Source organism: Salvelinus namaycush, chromosome 16 (assembly GCF_016432855.1).
Source record: "Salvelinus namaycush isolate Seneca chromosome 16, SaNama_1.0, whole genome shotgun sequence".
Lineage (NCBI taxonomy): Eukaryota > Metazoa > Chordata > Actinopteri > Salmoniformes > Salmonidae > Salvelinus > Salvelinus namaycush.
Window position 1 is genome coordinate 49111831 of NC_052322.1, and position 17603 is coordinate 49129433.

Genomic DNA, 17603 nt, shown 5'->3' on the forward strand with positions numbered 1-17603 from the left:
TGCAAGGGCCGCTGCCTTTGTGGAGCGATGGGTAACGATGCTTCGTGGGTGGCTGTTGTTGATGTGTGCAGATGGTCCCTGGTTCGCTCCCGGTTCGGGGTTCGGGCCCAGGGGACGGTCTAAAGTTATACTGTTACATTAACATAGTTCCTCCTATAGTTGTGTAATAACCCTGTAATTACTCTAGTGATGCCATTGGGTTGACGTCCTATCAGTACAATCAAAACAAACAACCCTTTAAACCAATTAGGCCAACTGCTATGCAACTACAAAAGTGTGCGTGTTTGATGTATAGTATTGAGTAGTCTGTGTAGGGTGTAGGTGTGAATGGACCGTATGTGTGCATCCCAAATGGAACACTATTCCCTATGTAGTGCACTACTTTTGACCAGAGTCCTATGGGCACTAATCAAAAGTAGTGCACTACATAGGGAATAGGGTGCCATTTGAGACGCTCGATATGTTTAGGGTAGGATCTGACACTGTTGTCTTTTTGGTCGTTCAGGGTTTGCTACTGGTGTGTCTGTCTAGTGGTACACACTCTGTGCAGCGCCAGCAACCCTTAAATTCAGCGCAAACTCCCCTATTTAGACTGACCCAAGACGGACCAGCCCATCTGGCATTTTGCCAGAACTACCTTTTGGCCTGTCCGTTTCTGGATCTGACAACATTGCTTTTTTCCCCCCCCTGTGAATTCAGGGTCTGCTGCTGTCATGTCTAGTCGTTCTGTGTAGAAGTTCTCAATCCCACTGCTGTCCTGCCAGTGAAAGGTGCAGAATTGTGAATCACCAACACAGACAGACGCAACCGAAGGTTACCTACCATACCGCTAAGATTGAGGAAACCTCTCTGGCCCCCTGGAATTACACGTGAGTAGTTAATAGACCAGGGTTCAAATGACATACCCCCCCCCCCCTCCAGAGTAAAAGTAGCAGCAGTTGTTGATATTTTCTGTTACTAAGCTGATTCCTTTGTCTTTGATTCCTTCCCTTTCAGATACAGCAGCAACAACAGCCGGACCCCAATTGTCATCAGGAATGCCACCTGCTCGAAATGTATGGTCAAAGGACTGAAGGCAGTCCCGATTCAATACGAGATGAATGTTTTTCACAGAAAACTATGTGGAAGTACATTTGTTACTTGTATGTGTCCTTGTACGGTTAATGTAGGCTGCACCTGTGTGAAAGAGAATAAGTGTCACAGCATTTCTGCTAGATGTCTTCCTGAGCAGAGGAGTGTATAGGCCTACTGTGTAGTGGATATCCCCCAAAATGAACCCTATTCCCTATATAGTGCACTACTTTAGACCAGATAACCAATTACTGCTGTAATATGTGCTGTAGTATGGATGCTTCCAGAGATCTATTACTATTATCTGTTATTACTCTAGATTTACTCAACCTCCTTCCTTGACCTGTGATATGTGATTGTCTTACCGACCTTAGTTGAATGCACCGACAGTAGGTGGCTCTGGATAAGAGTGTCTGCTAAATGACTCACTACTGTAGTGGCTCTGGATAAGAGTGTCTGCTAAATGACTCACTACTGTAGTGGCTCTGGATCAGAGAGTCTGCTAAATGACTCACTACTGTAGTGGCTCTGGATCAGAGAGTCTGCTAAATGACTCACTACTGTAGTGGCTCTGGATCAGAGAGTCTGCTAAATGACTCACTACTGTAGTGGCTCTGGGTCAGAGTCTGCTAAATGACTCACTACTGAAGTGACTCTGGATACGTCTGCTAAATGACTCACTACTGTAGTGGCTCTGGATCAGAGTCTGCTAAATGACTCACTACTGTAGTGTCTCTGGATAATAGAGTCTGCTAAATGACTCACTACTGTAGTGTCTCTGGATAATAGAGTCTGCTAAATGACTCACTACTGTAAGTGGCTCTGGATAAGAGAGTCTGCTAAATGACTCACTACTGTAAGTGGCTCTGGATAAGAGAGTCTGCTAAATGACTCACTACTGTGGTGGATGTAATGAATACCTATGTATTCCTTGTCTTTTTTCTTTCTTGTCAATTGTTTTCTTCATATTGAAGGTGAAGGAAAAAATCTGTTTATTGCGCATTTGATTGATTGTATTAATAAATATATGTCTAACAATATTATGTATTTTTCAACAACTGAATAGTTATATACCTAATAAAATATTATACCTGACACTTAGAGATGTTCATGCTTATTATGAGACCTGTATTACTCTTGTCTATCTGATTCCCTCTATTCAGTATTTCTATGGCTTCGAGTTTTTTTTTAAAAGGAACATTTTATACGTTTTTTTTAAGCGCCCATAGGAAGTAATTGCTTGCGACACTAGTCGAACTCGTTTTAACTTCCGGAAGCTATACTCTCCCTTTCCTGTCAGCCATTTGTGATAAACGGTGAGAGGAATTTTCTCTGTTGTACAAATACGAAAATACTGTACTATTATCAATCATGGATGTCGATTTCGTGAAATTATATTTTGCTAAACAGCTCCGCCTACGGTAATACTTTGTTTGGTTTGAATGCTGACGTTATTTTTATACATTTTATGGTAAAATACAGGCTGCATGCTACCGCTGTTTGCCACATGCTGGAGCCGTCGGCGTCAACGCAGATTTCACATGGCTTCGTAGCCACTAGTCAACTAGTAGAAAATATCCTCTATCAACTAGAGACATCGTTTTCGGGGAAAACTGGGTCTTATTACATTCTTACTATAATACGCGCAGTGTTTCTTTTTCCTAACTCGTGCAAACTGCTAGTCATTTTCAGACTAGTAAACGTTAGCAAGCGTACGTAAATGTAGCTAGCCATTTGTAGGGTGTGAGAGCTTTGGTGATGAAATGTCACTTCCTTATGTTATAAAATACATTTTACCAAGACAAATTATTCTGAATCCTTCAGTGGTGTCTCTAACATATCCAAAAAGTCAGATTTCGGAACCTAATATTTCCGATAATAAGCACTGAGCTCTGTTACCGCTTTCTCACAGCAACTTTTTTGGATTTGACATGTTATGATGGTCGGTCTGTTTCCGATGTGTCGCAAAATTAGCATTACGGTCTGAGTTAATGTAAAAGGATAGACAAAGAGTTCGCGGTACGCTCAGTGCTCCGTTGACAATTCAGAGATACGTTTGTTCTGGTGAGAAATCTTTGAGAGAAAAAAACATCAATCTAATTTTATTTGTCAAATACACATGGTTAGCAGATCTTAATAAGAGTGTAGCGAAATGCTTGTGCTTCTAGTTCCGACCGCGCAGTACATATCTAACAAGTAATCTAACAAATTCACAACAACTACTTAATACACACAAATGTAAGGAATGAATAAGAATATGTACATATAAATATATGGATGAGCAATGGCCGTGTGTCATAGGCAAGATGGTATAGAGCAGTATATATACATATGAGATGAGTAATGTAGGATATGTAAACATTATTAAAGCGGTGTTATTTAAAGTGACTAGTGATACCTTTATTAAGTCCATTTTATTAAAGCCAGATTTGAGTGTTTGTTGACAGCAGCCACTCTATGTTAGTGGTGGCTGTTTAACAGTCTGATGGCCTTGAGATAGAGACTGAAAAACAGCTTCTATGTCCCTGCTTTGATGCACCTGTTCTGACCTCCCCTTCTGGATGATAGCGGGGTGATTGTTGTCCTTGATGATCTTTTTGGCCTTCCTGTGACATCGGGTTGTATAGGTGTCCTGGAGGGCAGGCAGTTTGTCCCCGGTGATGCGTTGTGCAGACCTCACTACCCTCTGGAGAGCCTTACGGTTGTGGGCGATACAGCCCGACAGGATGCTCTTGATTGTGCATCTGTAAAATAGGAGTTTCGTAATATAAAACGCCTATACTAAAATATGAAAATGCGACAAAGATGACGAGTTAAACAGTGAGCCTGTCAATTAGCCTTCATTCTCGCACAGCGTCCAGCCTAGCTAACCAATGCTATTTTTCCATTTAAAAAAAACTTCTCTGGACTCCATTCTTTGTCATGTTAATTTCGTCATTCCTGCAAGGGTAGAAACTCCCAAAAATGTTAAAATGGATTATGGAGATTTGCATTTTGGACCGTTGGTTTTCATAGATGAGTATATTTTATTTAACACGGCAAGTCAATTAAGGACAAACTCTTATTTACAATTTACTTTCTAACCCGAATGGTGCTCGGCCAATTGTGCACCGCCCAGTCATGGCCGGATGTGATACAACCTGGATTCGAAACAGGTACTGTAGTGACACCTTTTGCACTGAGATGGAGTGTCTTAAACAGCTGCGCCACTCAGGAATAATTTTATATATATAATTGAATCGACTTTCAAAGCGCTGGTAGTACCTTTTAGATTTCTGTCACTTAAAGCAGAACCGTGTAAGCATGAGCTCTGCTAGTACGCAAGTATTTTCATCTTGTGCAACATGCATGAGGCGATCTAAATCTGAACGTACTACCACCGCTATGAAACGGTTACGTAATTACCACCGCTATGAAACAGTTACGTAATTACCACCGCTATTACATTTAAGTCATTTAGCAGACGCTCTTATCCAGAGCGACTTACAAGTTGGTGCATTCACCTTATGATATCCAGTGGAACAACCACTTTACAATAGTGCATCTAACTCTTTTAAGGGGGGGGGGGGGGTTAGAAGGATTACTTTATCCTATCCTAGGTATTCCTTAAAGAGGTGGTGTTTCAGTTGTTTCCGGAAGGTGGTGATTGACTCCGCTGACCTGGCGTCGTGGGGGAGTTTGTTCCACCATTGGGGTGCCAGAGCAGCGAACAGTTTTGACTGGGCTGAGCGGGAGCTGTACTTCCTCAGAGGTAGGGAGGCGAGCAGGCCAGAGGTGGATGAACGCAGTGCCCTTGTTTGGGTGTAGGGCCTGATCAGAGCCTGAAGGTACGGAGGTGCCGTTCCCCTCACAGCTCCGTAGGCAAGCACCATGGTCTTGTAGCGGATGCGAGCTTCAACTGGAAGCCAGTGGAGAGAGCGGAGGAGCGGGGTGACGTGAGAGAACTTGGGAAGGTTGAACACCAGACGGGCTGCGGCGTTCTGGATGAGTTGTAGGGGTTTAATGGCACAGGCAGGGAGCCCAGCCAACAGCGAGTTGCAGTAGTCCAGACGGGAGATGACAAGTGCCTGGATTAGGACCTGCGCCGCTTCCTGTGTGAGGCAGGGTCGTACTCTGCGAATGTTGTAGAGCATGAACCTACAGGAACGGGTCACCGCCTTGATGTTAGTTGAGAACGACAGCGTGTTGTCCAGGATCACGCCAAGGTTCTTAGCACTCTGGGAGGAGGACACAATGGAGTTGTCAACCGTGATGGCGAGATCATGGAACGGGCAGTCCTTCCCCGGGAGGAAGAGCAGCTCCGTCTTGCCGAGGTTCAGCTTGAGGTGGTGATCCGTCATCCACACTGATATGTCTGCCAGACATGCAGAGATGCGATTCGCCACCTGGTTATCAAAAGGGGGAAAGGAGAAGATTAATTGTGTGTCGTCTGCATAGCAATGATAGGAGAGACCATGTGAGGATATGACAGAGCCAAGTGACTTGGTGTATAGCGAGAATAGGAGAGGGCCTAGAACAGAGCCCTGGGGGACACCAGTGGTGAGAGCACGTGGTGCGGAGACAGATTCTCGCCACGCCACCTGGTAGGAGCGACCTGTCAGGTAGGACGCAATCCAAGCGTGGGCCGCGCCGGAGATGCCCAACTCGGAGAGGGTGGAGAGGAGGATCTGATGGTTCACTGTATCAAAGGCAGCCGATAGGTCTAGAGGATGAGAGCAGAGGAGAGAGAGTTAGCTTTAGCAGTGCGGAGCGCCTCCGTGACACAGAGAAGAGCAGTCTCAGTTGAATGACTAGTCTTGAAACCTGACTGATTTGGATCAAGAAGGTCATTCTGAGAGAGATAGCAGGAGAGCTGGCCAAGGACGGCACGTTCAAGAGTTTTGGAGAGAAAAGAAAGAAGGGATACTGGTCTGTAGTTGTTGACATCGGAGGGATCGAGTGTAGGTTTTTTCAGCAGGGGTGCAACTCTCGCTCTCTTGAAGGCGGAAGGGACGTAGCCAGCGGTCAAGGATGAGTTGATGAGCGAGGTGAGGTAAGGGAGAAGGTCTCCGGAAATGGCCTGGAGAAGAGAGGAGGGGATAGGGTCAAGCGGGCAGGTTGTTGGGCGGCCGGCCGTCACAAGACGCGAGATTTCATCTGGAGAGAGAGGGGAGAAAGAGGTCAAAGCACAGGGTAGGGCAGTGTGAGCAGAACCAGCGGTGTCGTTTGACTTAGCAAACGAGGATCGGATGTCGTCGACCTTCTTTTCAAAATGGTTGACGAAGTCATCCGCAGAGAGGGAGGAGGAGGGGGGGAGGGGGAGGAGGATTCAGGAGGGAGGAGAAGGTGGCAAAGAGCTTCCTAGGGTTAGAGGCAGATGCTTGGAATTTAGAGTGGTAGAAAGTGGCTTTAGCAGCAGAGACAGAAGAGGAGAATGTAGAGAGGAGGGAGTGAAAGGATGCCAGGTCCGCAGGGAGGCGAGTTTTCCTCCATTTCCGCTCGGCTGCCCGGAGCCCTGTTCTGTGAGCTCGCAATGAGTCGTCGAGCCACGGAGCAGGAGGGGAGGACCGAGCCGGCCTGGAGGATAGGGGACATAGAGAGTTAAAGGATGCAGAAAGGGAGGAGAGGAGGGTTGAGGAGGCAGAATCAGGAGATAGGTTGGAGAAGGTTTGAGCAGAGGGAAGAGATGATAGGATGGAAGAGGAGAGAGTAGCGGGGGAGAGAGAGCGAAGGTTGGGACGGCGCGATACCATCCGAGTAGGGGCAGTGTGGGAAGTGTTGGATGAGAGGGAAAAGGATACAAGGTAGTGGTCGGAGACTTGGAGGGGAGTTGCAATGAGATTAGTGGAAGAACAGCATCTAGTAAAGATGAGGTCAAGCGTATTGCCTGCCTTGTGAGTAGGGGGGGAAGGTGAGAGGGTGAGGTCAAAAGAGGAGAGGAGTGGAAAGAAGGAGGCAGAGAGGAATGAGTCAAAGGTAGACGTGGGGAGGTTAAAGTCACCCAGTACTGTGAGAGGTGAGCCATCCTCAGGAAAGGAACTTATCAAGGCGTCAAGCTCATTGATGAACTCTCCAAGGGAACCTGGGGGGCGATAAATGATAAGGATGTTAAGCTTGAAAGGGCTGGTAACTGTGACAGCATGGAATTCAAAGGAGGCGATAGACAGATGGGTCAGGGGAGAAAGAGAGAATGTCCACTTGGGAGAGATGAGGATCCCAGTGCCACCACCCCGCTGACCAGAGGCTCTCGGGGTGTGCGAGAACACGTGGGCAGACGAGGAGAGAGCAGTAGGAGTAGCAGTGTTATCTGTGGTAATCCATGTTTCCGTCAGTGCCAAGAAGTCGATGGACTGGAGGGAAGCATAGGCTGAGATGAACTCTGCCTTGTTGGCCGCAGATCGGCAGTTCCAGAGGCTGCCGGAGACCTGGAACTCCACGTGGGTCGTGCGCGCTGGGACCACCAGGTTAGAGTAGCGGCGGCCACGCGGTGTGAAGCGTTTGTATGGTCTGTGCAGAGAGGAGAGAAGAGGGATAGACAGACACATAGTTGACAGGCTACAGGAGAGGCTACGCTAATGCAAAGGAGATTGGAATGACAAGTGGACTACGCGTCTCAAATGTTCAGAAAGTTAAGCTTACGTTGCAAAAAATCTTATTGACTAAAATGATAGTGCTGCTGGCTGGTGGAGTAGGCTAGCTAGCAGTGGCTGCGTTGTTGACTTAGTTTGAAAGTGTAGCTGGCTAGGTAGCCTCGGTAACTGGCTAGGTAACCTTGACAATTACTCTAACTACACAATTATCTTGGATACAAAGACAGCAAAGACAACTATGTAGCCAGCTAACACTACACTAATCAAGTCGTTCCGTTGTAATGTAATAGTTTCTACAGTGCTGCAATTCGGTAGACGGTAGACGTTGGCTAGCTGCTAGCTGCTGGCTAGCTAGCAGTGTTGACTAGGACGAAAATAGCTGACTAGCTAACCTCGGTAATTACGATAATACTCTAAACTACACAATTATCTTTGATACAAAGACGGCTATGTAGCTAGCTAAGGTCAGACAAGTCAAACCGTTGTACTGTAATGAAATGTAATACTACCTGCGGCGCGAAATGCAACCACTCGCTCCACCAGTGCTGCTATTCGGTAGACGGTAGACGTTGGCTAGCTGCTAGCTGCTGGCTAGCTAGCAGTGTTGACTAGGACGAAAATAGCTGACTAGCTAACCTCGGTAATTACGATAATACTCCAAACTACACAATTATCTTTGATACAAAGACGGCTATGTAGCTAGCTAAGATCAGACAAGTCAAACCGTTGTACTGTAATGAATTGTAATACTACCTGCGGAGCGAAATGCGACCACTCGCTCCAACCCGGCCTCCAATGTGGTCGGTTATGAAACGGTTACGTAATTACCACCGCTGTGAAACGGTTACGTAATTACCACCGCTGTGAAACGGTTACGTAATTACCACCGCTGTAAAACGGTTACGTAATTACCACCGCTATGAAACGGTTACGTAATTACCACCGCTATGAAACGGTTACGTAATTATACGTTCCCGTCTTCACATTCCTACCTGCAAAAAGACCCAACCACACGGACAACCGGTAAAAAAAGAAAACGTGTTATTTTATTCAGCATTCTGACTTGTGGAGGTCGCGAGAGGAACGTTTTTTTTTTTTTCCTTTTTATGCCCGACCAACAACTTAATGAAATTCAATGTCTGGTTTCCGGGCTACAATACACTGACATTCTGTGCGAGACTAACAGGCCTAATGTTTTATGAATCATTTTCCTTCACAGATCCAGTTGACCGATCATCACCCAAAACCAGAATGCAGAACGACGCTGGTGAATTCGTGGACCTGTACGTCCCACGTAAATGGTGAGTACCCAGAGTGCCCCTGTGTTATGGAAGCCTGTGGTAGCGGACTAGCTAGCCCGGAAAACCCACCGTTGATTTTCTTTGAATTGTACGTCAGGCATAAATGAGCATTTGGATCTGGAAAGTTTTCTCTACAAGCCAGAATGCAGAATAAAATTTTATATTTTTTTTACCCCTTTTTCTCCCCAATTTCGTGGTATCCAATTGGTAGTTACAGTCCCATCGCTGCAACTCCCGTACGGACTCGGGAGAGGCGATGGGACAGGAACATCCCTGCTGGCCAAACCCTCCCCTAACCCGGACAGCGCTGGGCCAATTCTGCGCCGCCCCATGGGTCTCCCGGTCACGACCGGCTACGACAGAGCCTGAACTTGGACTCAAACCAGAATCTCTAGTGACACAGCTAGCAACTGCGATGCAGGGCCTTAGACCACTGCGCCACTCGGGAGGCCCGATTTGTAATTTTTTTTATTTTAATATACTTTTACAGTTGTCTGTGCTGTTGGTCCTTTTGGCGGTAGGAATTTAAGATGGTATATCCAAACGTATTTATGCCCGACGTTAAATCCAATGAAATTCAACGTCGAGTCTCCTGACAACTAACCTGCTTGTTAGCTGACCCATCTCTTATGTATTCCTTGTTCTTCAGGGTTTTAGAGCAGGTATCTGTAAAGCATTGTGTGACAACTTGGCGTATATAAGGGTCTTATTAAATACAGTTGCTTAAAGTGTACATTTTATTCCTGAACAGTATGCTCTCTCTGCAGTAGCTAATGCGTTAGAATGAATAATACCTTACAGTTTGTGATATGATTAGTTTTAATATGTATCGCTAGCTAACTTTACAGCGGCGAAGAAAATACCCCTTTCTAATTCCATTTTCCGTCTTCCGTCTTTCAGTTCTGCAAGCAACAGGATCATTGGAGCCAAGGACCACGCCTCCATCCAGATCAACATTGCTGAGGTAACGTCACTGATGACAAAACTCTTTCGAGGCGAACTCTTCATAAAACATTCTGAAACGTTGCGTCTTGCTGAACGCACCCCCCCCCCCCTTTGGGGCCGATAGGGAATAGTGTGCCAATTTAGGTCGCTGTCTGTACCGTCTTCATTGATCTGCTGTGTTAACCTAACGCTCATTACTACTGTAAGATCTCATTGTACTGATTCCATTTCCCCTTTGTATTTTCTATTGCAGGTTGACAAGGTAACCGGTCGCTTCAATGGCCAGTTCAAGACCTACGCTATCTGCGGTGCCGTCCGTAGAATGGTACGTTTCCTCTTTCTCCTAGGCTACGGTTGTACATTTCTGCCCACTGTACATTTCTGCTAGAGGAGTCTGGATTTTCTGCTTATTCCCTCCTGATTCCCAGAGTTCCCCTAACCAGGATTTCTGAAATACCTGGGAGTTTAGGGAAAGTTACCATCATTTTGCAACACTACAAGGCGTGTCCTCTCCTGTAGTGTCTAGTAGAGAACTGAGATGGTTTGATGCCCTGTCCTCTCCTGTAGTGTCTAGTAGAGAACTGAAATGGTTTGAGGCCCTGTCCTCTCCTGTAGTGTCTAGTAGAGAACTGAAATGGTTTGAGGCCCTGTCCTCTCCTGTAGTGTCTAGTAGAGAACTGAAATGGTTTGAGGCCCTGTCCTCTCCTGTAGTGTCTAGTAGAGAACTGAGATGGTTTGAGGCCCTGTCCTCTCCTGTAGTGTCTAGTAGAGAACTGAGATGGTTTGATGCCCTGTCCTCTCCTGTAGTGTCTAGTAGAGAACTGAGATGGTTTGAGGCCCTGTCCTCTCCTGTAGTGTCTAGTAGAGAACTGAAATGGTTTGAGGCCCTGTCCTCTCCTGTAGTGTCTAGTAGAGAACTGAGATGGTTTGAGGCCCTGTCCTCTCCTGTAGTGTCTAGTAGAGAACTGAGATGGTTTGAGGCCCTGTCCTCTCCTGTAGTGTCTAGTAGAGAACTGAGATGGTTTGAGGCCCTGTCCTCTCCTGTAGTGTCTAGTAGAGAACTGAGATGGTTTGAGGCCCTGTCCTCTCCTGTAGTGTCTAGTAGAGAACTGAGATGGTTTGAGGCCCTGTCCTCTCCTGTAGTGTCTAGTAGAGAACTGAGATGGTTTGAGGTCCTGTCCTCTCCTGTAGTGTCTAGTAGAGAACTGAGATGGTTTGAGGCCCTGTCCTCTCCTGTAGTGTCTAGTAGAGAACTGAGATGGTTTGAGAACCTGTCCTCTCCTGTAGTGTCTAGTAGAGAACTGAGATGGTTTGAGGCCCTGTCCTCTCCTGTAGTGTCTAGTAGAGAACTGAGATGGTTTGAGGCCCTGTCCTCTTCTGTAGTGTCTAGTAGAGAACTGAGATGGTTTGAGGCCCTGTCCTCTCCTGTAGTGTCTAGTAGAGAACTGAGATGGTTTGAGGCCCAGCTGTAGTGTCTAGTAGAGAACTGAGATGGTTTGAGGCCCTGTCCTCTCCTGTAGTGTACTGAGATGGTTTGAGGCCCTGTCCTCTCCTGTAGTGTCTAGTAGAGAACTGAGATGGTTTGAGGCCCTGTCCTCTCCTGTAGTGTCTAGTAGAGAACTGAGATGGTTTGAGGCCCTGTCCTCTCCTGTAGTGTCTAGTAGAGAACTGAGATGGTTTGAGGCCCTGTCCTCTCCTGTAGTGTCTAGTAGAGAACTGAGATGGTTTGAGGCCCTGTCCTCTCCTGTAGTGTCTAGTAGAGAACTGAGATGGTTTGAGGCCCTGTCCTCTCCTGTAGTGTACTGAGATGGTTTGATGCCCTGTCCTCTCCTGTAGTGTCTAGTAGAGAACTGAGATGGTTTGAGGCCCTGTCCTCTTCTGTAGTGTACTGAGATGGTTTGATGCCCTGTCCTCTCCTGTAGTGTCTAGTAGAGAACTGAGATGGTTTGAGGCCCTGTCCTCTCCTGTAGTGTCTAGTAGAGAACTGAGATGGTTTGAGGCCCTGTCCTCTCCTGTAGTGTCTAGTAGAGAACTGAGATGGTTTGAGGCCCTGTCCTCTCCTGTAGTGTCTAGTAGAGAACTGAGATGGTTTGAGGCCCTGTCCTCTCCTGTAGTTTTATTAGTAGAGAACTGAGATGGTTTGAGGCCCTGTCCTCTCCTGTAGTGTACTGAGATGGTTTGATGCCCTGTCCTCTCCTGTAGTGTCTAGTAGAGAACTGAGATGGTTTGAGGCCCTGTCCTCTTCTGTAGTGTACTGAGATGGTTTGATGCCCTGTCCTCTCCTGTAGTGTCTAGTAGAGAACTGAGATGGTTTGAGGCCCTGTCCTCTCCTGTAGTGTCTAGTAGAGAACTGAGATGGTTTGAGGCCCTGTCCTCTCCTGTAGTGTCTAGTAGAGAACTGAGATGGTTTGAGGCCCTGTCCTCTCCTGTAGTGTCTAGTAGAGAACTGAAATGGTTTGAGGCCCTGTCCTCTCCTGTAGTGTCTAGTAGAGAACTGAAATGGTTTGAGGCCCTGTCCTCTCCTGTAGTGTCTAGTAGAGAACTGAGATGGTTTGAGGCCCTGTCCTCTCCTGTAGTGTCTAGTAGAGAACTGAGATGGTTTGAGGCCCTGTCCTCTCCTGTAGTGTCTAGTAGAGAACTGAGATGGTTTGAGGCCCTGTCCTCTCCTGTAGTGTCTAGTAGAGAACTGAGATGGTTTGAGGCCCTGTCCTCTCCTGTAGTGTCTAGTAGAGAACTGAGATGGTTTGAGGTCCTATCCTCTCCTGTAGTGTCTAGTAGAGAACTGAAATGGTTTGAGGCCCTGTCCTCTCCTGTAGTGTCTAGTAGAGAACTGAGATGGTTTGAGGCCCTGTCCTCTCCTGTAGTGTAGTAGAGAACTGAGATGGTTTGAGGCCCTGTCCTCTCCTGTAGTGTCTAGTAGAGAACTGAGATGGTTTGAGGCCCTGTCCTCTCCTGTAGTGTCTAGTAGAGAACTGAGATGGTTTGAGGCCCTGTCCTCTCCTGTAGTGTCTAGTAGAGAACTGAGATGGTTTGAGGCCCTGTCCTCTCCTGTAGTGTCTAGTAGAGAACTGAGATGGTTTGAGGCCCTGTCCTCTCCTGTAGTGTCTAGTAGAGAACTGAAATGGTTTGAGGCCCTGTCCTCTCCTGTAGTGTCTAGTAGAGAACTGAGATGGTTTGAGGCCCTGTCCTCTCCTGTAGTGTCTAGTAGAGAACTGAGATGGTTTGAGGCCCAGCTGTAGTGTCTAGTAGAGAACTGAGATGGTTTGAGGTCCTGTCCTCTCCTGTAGAGAACTGAGATGGTTTGAGGTCCTCTCCTGTAGTGTCTAGTAGAGAACTGAGATGGTTTGAGGCCCTGTCCTCTTCTGTAGTGTCTAGTAGAGAACTGAGATGGTTTGATGTCCTGTCCTCTCCTGTAGTGTCTAGTAGAGAACTGAGATGGTTTGAGGCCCTGTCCTCTTCTGTAGTGTCTAGTAGAGAACTGAGATGGTTTGAGGTCCTCTCCTGTAGTGTCTAGTAGAGAACTGAGATGGTTTGAGAACCTGCCATTTCTTAAAAAGCAAGACTGTAGGCAAACAGTATTTCCACTGGCAACAACTGTAACTGTGATCGTAACGTCCAGGTTCACGTGACTGAGACGGAACTGTCCTTCCGTAGTCTTCGATTTCCTATGTTCTGATCACATCCCTGTTATGAGATGTTACATTGTAGTTACTCCACAATACTAACCTCAATGTCCATTATAAAACAGATTCCAGATATCCTGTTTGCAATAAGGCACTAAAGTAAAAAAAAAAAAAAAAAAAAAAACACGTGTCAAATAAATGAACTCTGTCCTGAATACAGGGTCAGTGTTATGAGATGTGAGGCGTGTAAAAAGTTGAATGAATCTAATGAATTACCCAGTTCTTCCACATCAGTGTAGATTCTGGAGAGGAAGCCACTTGTAGACAACTGAAATGCCATGGCATCATTTGATAATGTGCTTTTTTCCCTTTGTGATAGTGCTATAAGAAGTGTGTGTGTGTAGTAAACTGTCTTAACGGATCCTCCTTCAGGGCGAGGCTGACGACTCCCTCCTGAGGCTGGCGAAGACTGTGTGTGTGTGTGTATATAGTAAACTGTCTTAACGGATCCTCCTTCAGGGCGAGGCTGACGACTCCCTCCTGAGGCTGGCGAAGACTGTGTGTGTGTGTGTGTAGTAAACTGTCTTAACGGATCCTCCTTCAGGGCGAGGCTGACGACTCCCTCCTGAGGCTGGCGAAGACTGTGTGTGTGTGTATATAGTAAACTGTCTTAACGGGTCCTCCTGTCCCCTCCTGCAGGGCGAGGCTGACGACTCCCTCCTGAGGCTGGCGAAGACTGTGTGTATATAGTAAACTGTCTTAACGGGTCCTCCTGTCCCCTCCTGCAGGGCGAGGCTGACGACTCCCTCCTGAGGCTGGCGAAGACTGTGTGTGTGTGTGTGTGTGTGTATATAGTAAACTGTCTTAACGGGTCCTCCTGTCCCCTCCTGCAGGGCGAGGCTGACGACTCCCTCCTGAGGCTGGCGAAGACTGTGTGTGTGTGTATATAGTAAACTGTCTTAACGGGTCCTCCTGTCCCCTCCTGCAGGGCGAGGCTGACGACTCCCTCCTGAGGCTGGCGAAGACTGTGTGTGTGTATAGTAAACTGTCTTAACGGGTCCTCCTGTCCCCTCCTGCAGGGCGAGGCTGACGACTCCCTCCTGAGGCTGGCGAAGACTGTGTGTGTGTAGTAAACTGTCTTAACGGGTCCTCCTGTCCCCTCCTGCAGGGCGAGGCTGACGACTCCCTCCTGAGGCTGGCGAAGACTGACAGCATCGTGTCAAAGTAAGTACTGGGTCTGGGCTGCATCCCAAGTGCCATCCTTATTGCCCTTTGACCCCTATGCACCTGTTGACCTGTGCTAATAAGTCTTAAACGCTGGAACGAGCCTCCCTTGATCTGAGAATATGGGTTACTGCAAAAGTACTTAACTCCTCAGTCGACTGGAAACGGTATTAGTCTTCTATCAAAATCTATTTTATTTATAAAGCCCTTCGTACATCAGCCGATATCTCAAAGTGCTGTACAGAAACCCAGCCTAAAACCCCAAACAGCAAGCAATGCAGGTATAGAAGCACGGTGGCTAGGAAAAACTCCCTAGAAAGGCCAAAACCTAGGAAGAAACCTAGAGAGGAACCAGGCTATGAGGGGTGGCAAGTCCTCTTCTGGCTGTGCCGGGTGGAGATTATAACAGAACATGGCCAAGATGTTCAAATGCCTTGTTCAGGGGCAGAACATGATTGGATTAAAATCTTTCCGCTGTTAAAACAGCCCAATCAGGGAGAGTGGGTGTTTCCTGTTCCTGACGATCACAAAGTTTATTTTTATCACTAACACTTGTTTTGTTCTAGTCAGCTTTTCCTCGTGTGTAATGCTAGGTTCCCCAGGATTTGTGGAAACATTGTTCTGAAGTAACGATGGATGGCCGTAGGTCTTCGGGTTTATGGCCGTAGGTCTTCGGGTTTATGGCCGTAGGTCTTCGGGTTTATGGCCGTAGGTCTTCGGGTTTATGGCCGTAGGTCTTCGTGTTTATGGCCGTGGGTCTTCGTGTTTATGGCCGTGGGTCTTTGTGTTTATGGCCGTAGGTCTTCGTGTTTATGGCCGTAGGTCTTCGTGTTTATGGCCGTAGGTCTTCGTGTTTATGGCCGTAGGTCTTCGGGTTTATGGCCGTAGGTCTTCGGGTTTATGGCCGTAGGTCTTCGGGTTTATGGCCGTAGGTCTTCGGGTTTATGGCCGTAGGTCTTCGGGTTTATGGCCGTAGGTCTTCGGGTTTATGGCCGTAGGTCTTCGGGTTTATGGCCGTAGGTCTTCGGGTTTATGGCCGTAGGTCTTCGGGTTTATGGCCGTGGGTCTTCGGGTTTATGGCCGTGGGTCTTCGGGTTTATGGCCGTGGGTCTTCGGGTTTATGGCCGTGGGTCTTCGGGTTTATGGCCGTGGGTCTTCGGGTTTATGGCCGTGGGTCTTCGGGTTTATGGCCGTGGGTCTTCGGGTTTATGGCCGTGGGTCTTCGGGTTTATGGCCGTGGGTCTTCGGGTTTATGGCCGTGGGTCTTCGGGTTTATGGCCGTGGGTCTTCGGGTTTATGGCCGTGGGTCTTCGGGTTTATGGCCGTGGGTCTTCGGGTTTATGGCCGTGGGTCTTCGGGTTTATGGCCGTGGGTCTTCGGGTTTATGGCCGTGGGTCTTCGGGTTTATGGCCGTGGGTCTTCGGGTTTATGGCCGTGGGTCTTCGGGTTTATGGCCGTGGGTCTTCGGGTTTATGGCCGTGGGTCTTCGGGTTTATGGCCGTGGGTCTTCGGGTTTATGGCCGTGGGTCTTCGGGTTTATGGCCGTGGGTCTTCGGGTTTATGGCCGTGGGTCTTCGGGTTTATGGCCGTGGGTCTTCGGGTTTATGGCCGTGGGTCTTCGGGTTTATGGCCGTGGGTCTTCGGGTTTATGGCCGTGGGTCTTCGGGTTTATGGCCGTGGGTCTTCGGGTTTATGGCCGTGGGTCTTCGGGTTTATGGCCGTGGGTCTTCGGGTTTATGGCCGTGGGTCTTCGGGTTTATGGCCTAGGCCGTTATCAGTATCTTACTGGTGCCATAAATACCTAAACTAATATCGGTCTGGATCTACAAATGTATTTATATTTTTGTGAATAGATGTTGATCAACATCATCCTGGCTACCTGTTGTCATTTTGTGTCTACTTCAACACTGCCAGGTGTAACGTACCTGTTGATGTGTTCTAATGAGTTCTCTCTCTCTCTCTTCCTTACAGGAACTTCTAGTCTGGGACATGCAACTCTGGAATCTCTTTGTAAAATAAAAACATGTCAAATGAATTCGTTTCAAGTGGCATCATTAGTACTTTAGTTTTGAGACTGGGATGGACAACTCCAGTCCTCAGCGGCCTAAAGTGGGGTCACTTTTTTTTCTCCATCAGCAAAACAGCTGAGTTAACTAGCTGCATTCCAAACTGAAGATCATGATTATTGTGGTGCGGTGTGTAAGTTGGGACTGGGGGAAATTGTGACACCAATCAGGCCCTTCGAGGACTGGAGTTGCCCATCCTTGGTCTCCTTGATTTGTTTTTGTTCTGGATCCCCATTAGTTCCTGCCAAGGCAGCAGCTACTCTTCCTGGGGTTTATTATGGATCCCCATTAGTTCCTGCCAAGGCAGCAGCTACTCTTCCTGGGGTTTATTATGGATCCCCATTAGTTTCTGCCAAGGCAGCAGCTACTCTTCCTGGGGTTTATTATGGATCCCCATTAGTTCCTGCCAAGGCAGCAGCTACTCTTCCTGGGGTTTATTATGGATCCCCATTAGTTCCTGCCAAGGCAGCAGCTACTCTTCCTGGGGTTTATTATGGATCCCCATTAGTTCCTGCCAAGGCAGCAGCTACTCTTCCTGGGGTTTATTATGGATCCCCATTAGTTCCTGCCAAGGCAGCAGCTACTCTTCCTGGGGTTTATTATGGATCCCCATTAGTTCCTGCCAAGGCAGCAGCTACGCTTCCTGGGGTTTATTATGGATCCCCATTAGTTCCTGCCAAGGCAGCAGCTACTCTTCCTGGGGTTTATTATGGATCCCCATTAGTTCCTGCCAAGGCAGCAGCTACTCTTCCTGGGGTTAATTATGGATCCCCATTAGTTCCTGCCAAGGCAGCAGCTACTCTT

At 47.5% G+C, this 17603-nt stretch overlaps 1 protein-coding gene across 2 annotated transcripts; it reads left to right on the plus strand.

The window, feature by feature from the left end:
• Positions 1-2312: 2312 nt before the first annotated feature.
• Positions 2313-16768, plus strand: LOC120061538 (40S ribosomal protein S21). 2 transcript variants are annotated; one of them, XM_039011457.1, is made up of 6 exons: positions 2313-2387; positions 8860-8941; positions 9842-9905; positions 10140-10211; positions 14678-14733; positions 16705-16768. In XM_039011457.1, the coding sequence occupies exons 2-6, from the start codon at positions 8892-8894 to the stop codon at positions 16712-16714; spliced, it is 252 nt and encodes an 83-aa protein (XP_038867385.1). In that variant the 5' UTR covers positions 2313-2387; positions 8860-8891; the 3' UTR covers positions 16715-16768. The 2 variants fall into 2 exon arrangements, with proteins under 2 accessions (XP_038867385.1, XP_038867384.1); XM_039011456.1 differs by lacking the exons at positions 14678-14733; positions 16705-16768 and adding an exon at positions 13942-14346.
• Positions 16769-17603: the final 835 nt, after the last annotated feature.

Coding starts and splice junctions, on each gene's coding strand:
- LOC120061538 (XM_039011456.1), top strand. CDS start 8,892: ATGCAGAACGACGCTGGTGAATTCGTGGACCTGTACGTCCCACGTAAA. Junction 9,906..10,139: donor TCCAGATCAACATTGCTGAG/GTAACGTCACTG, acceptor TTTCTATTGCAG/GTTGACAAGGTAACCGGTCG. Junction 10,212..13,941: donor GCGGTGCCGTCCGTAGAATG/GTACGTTTCCTC, acceptor ATCCTCCTTCAG/GGCGAGGCTGACGACTCCCT.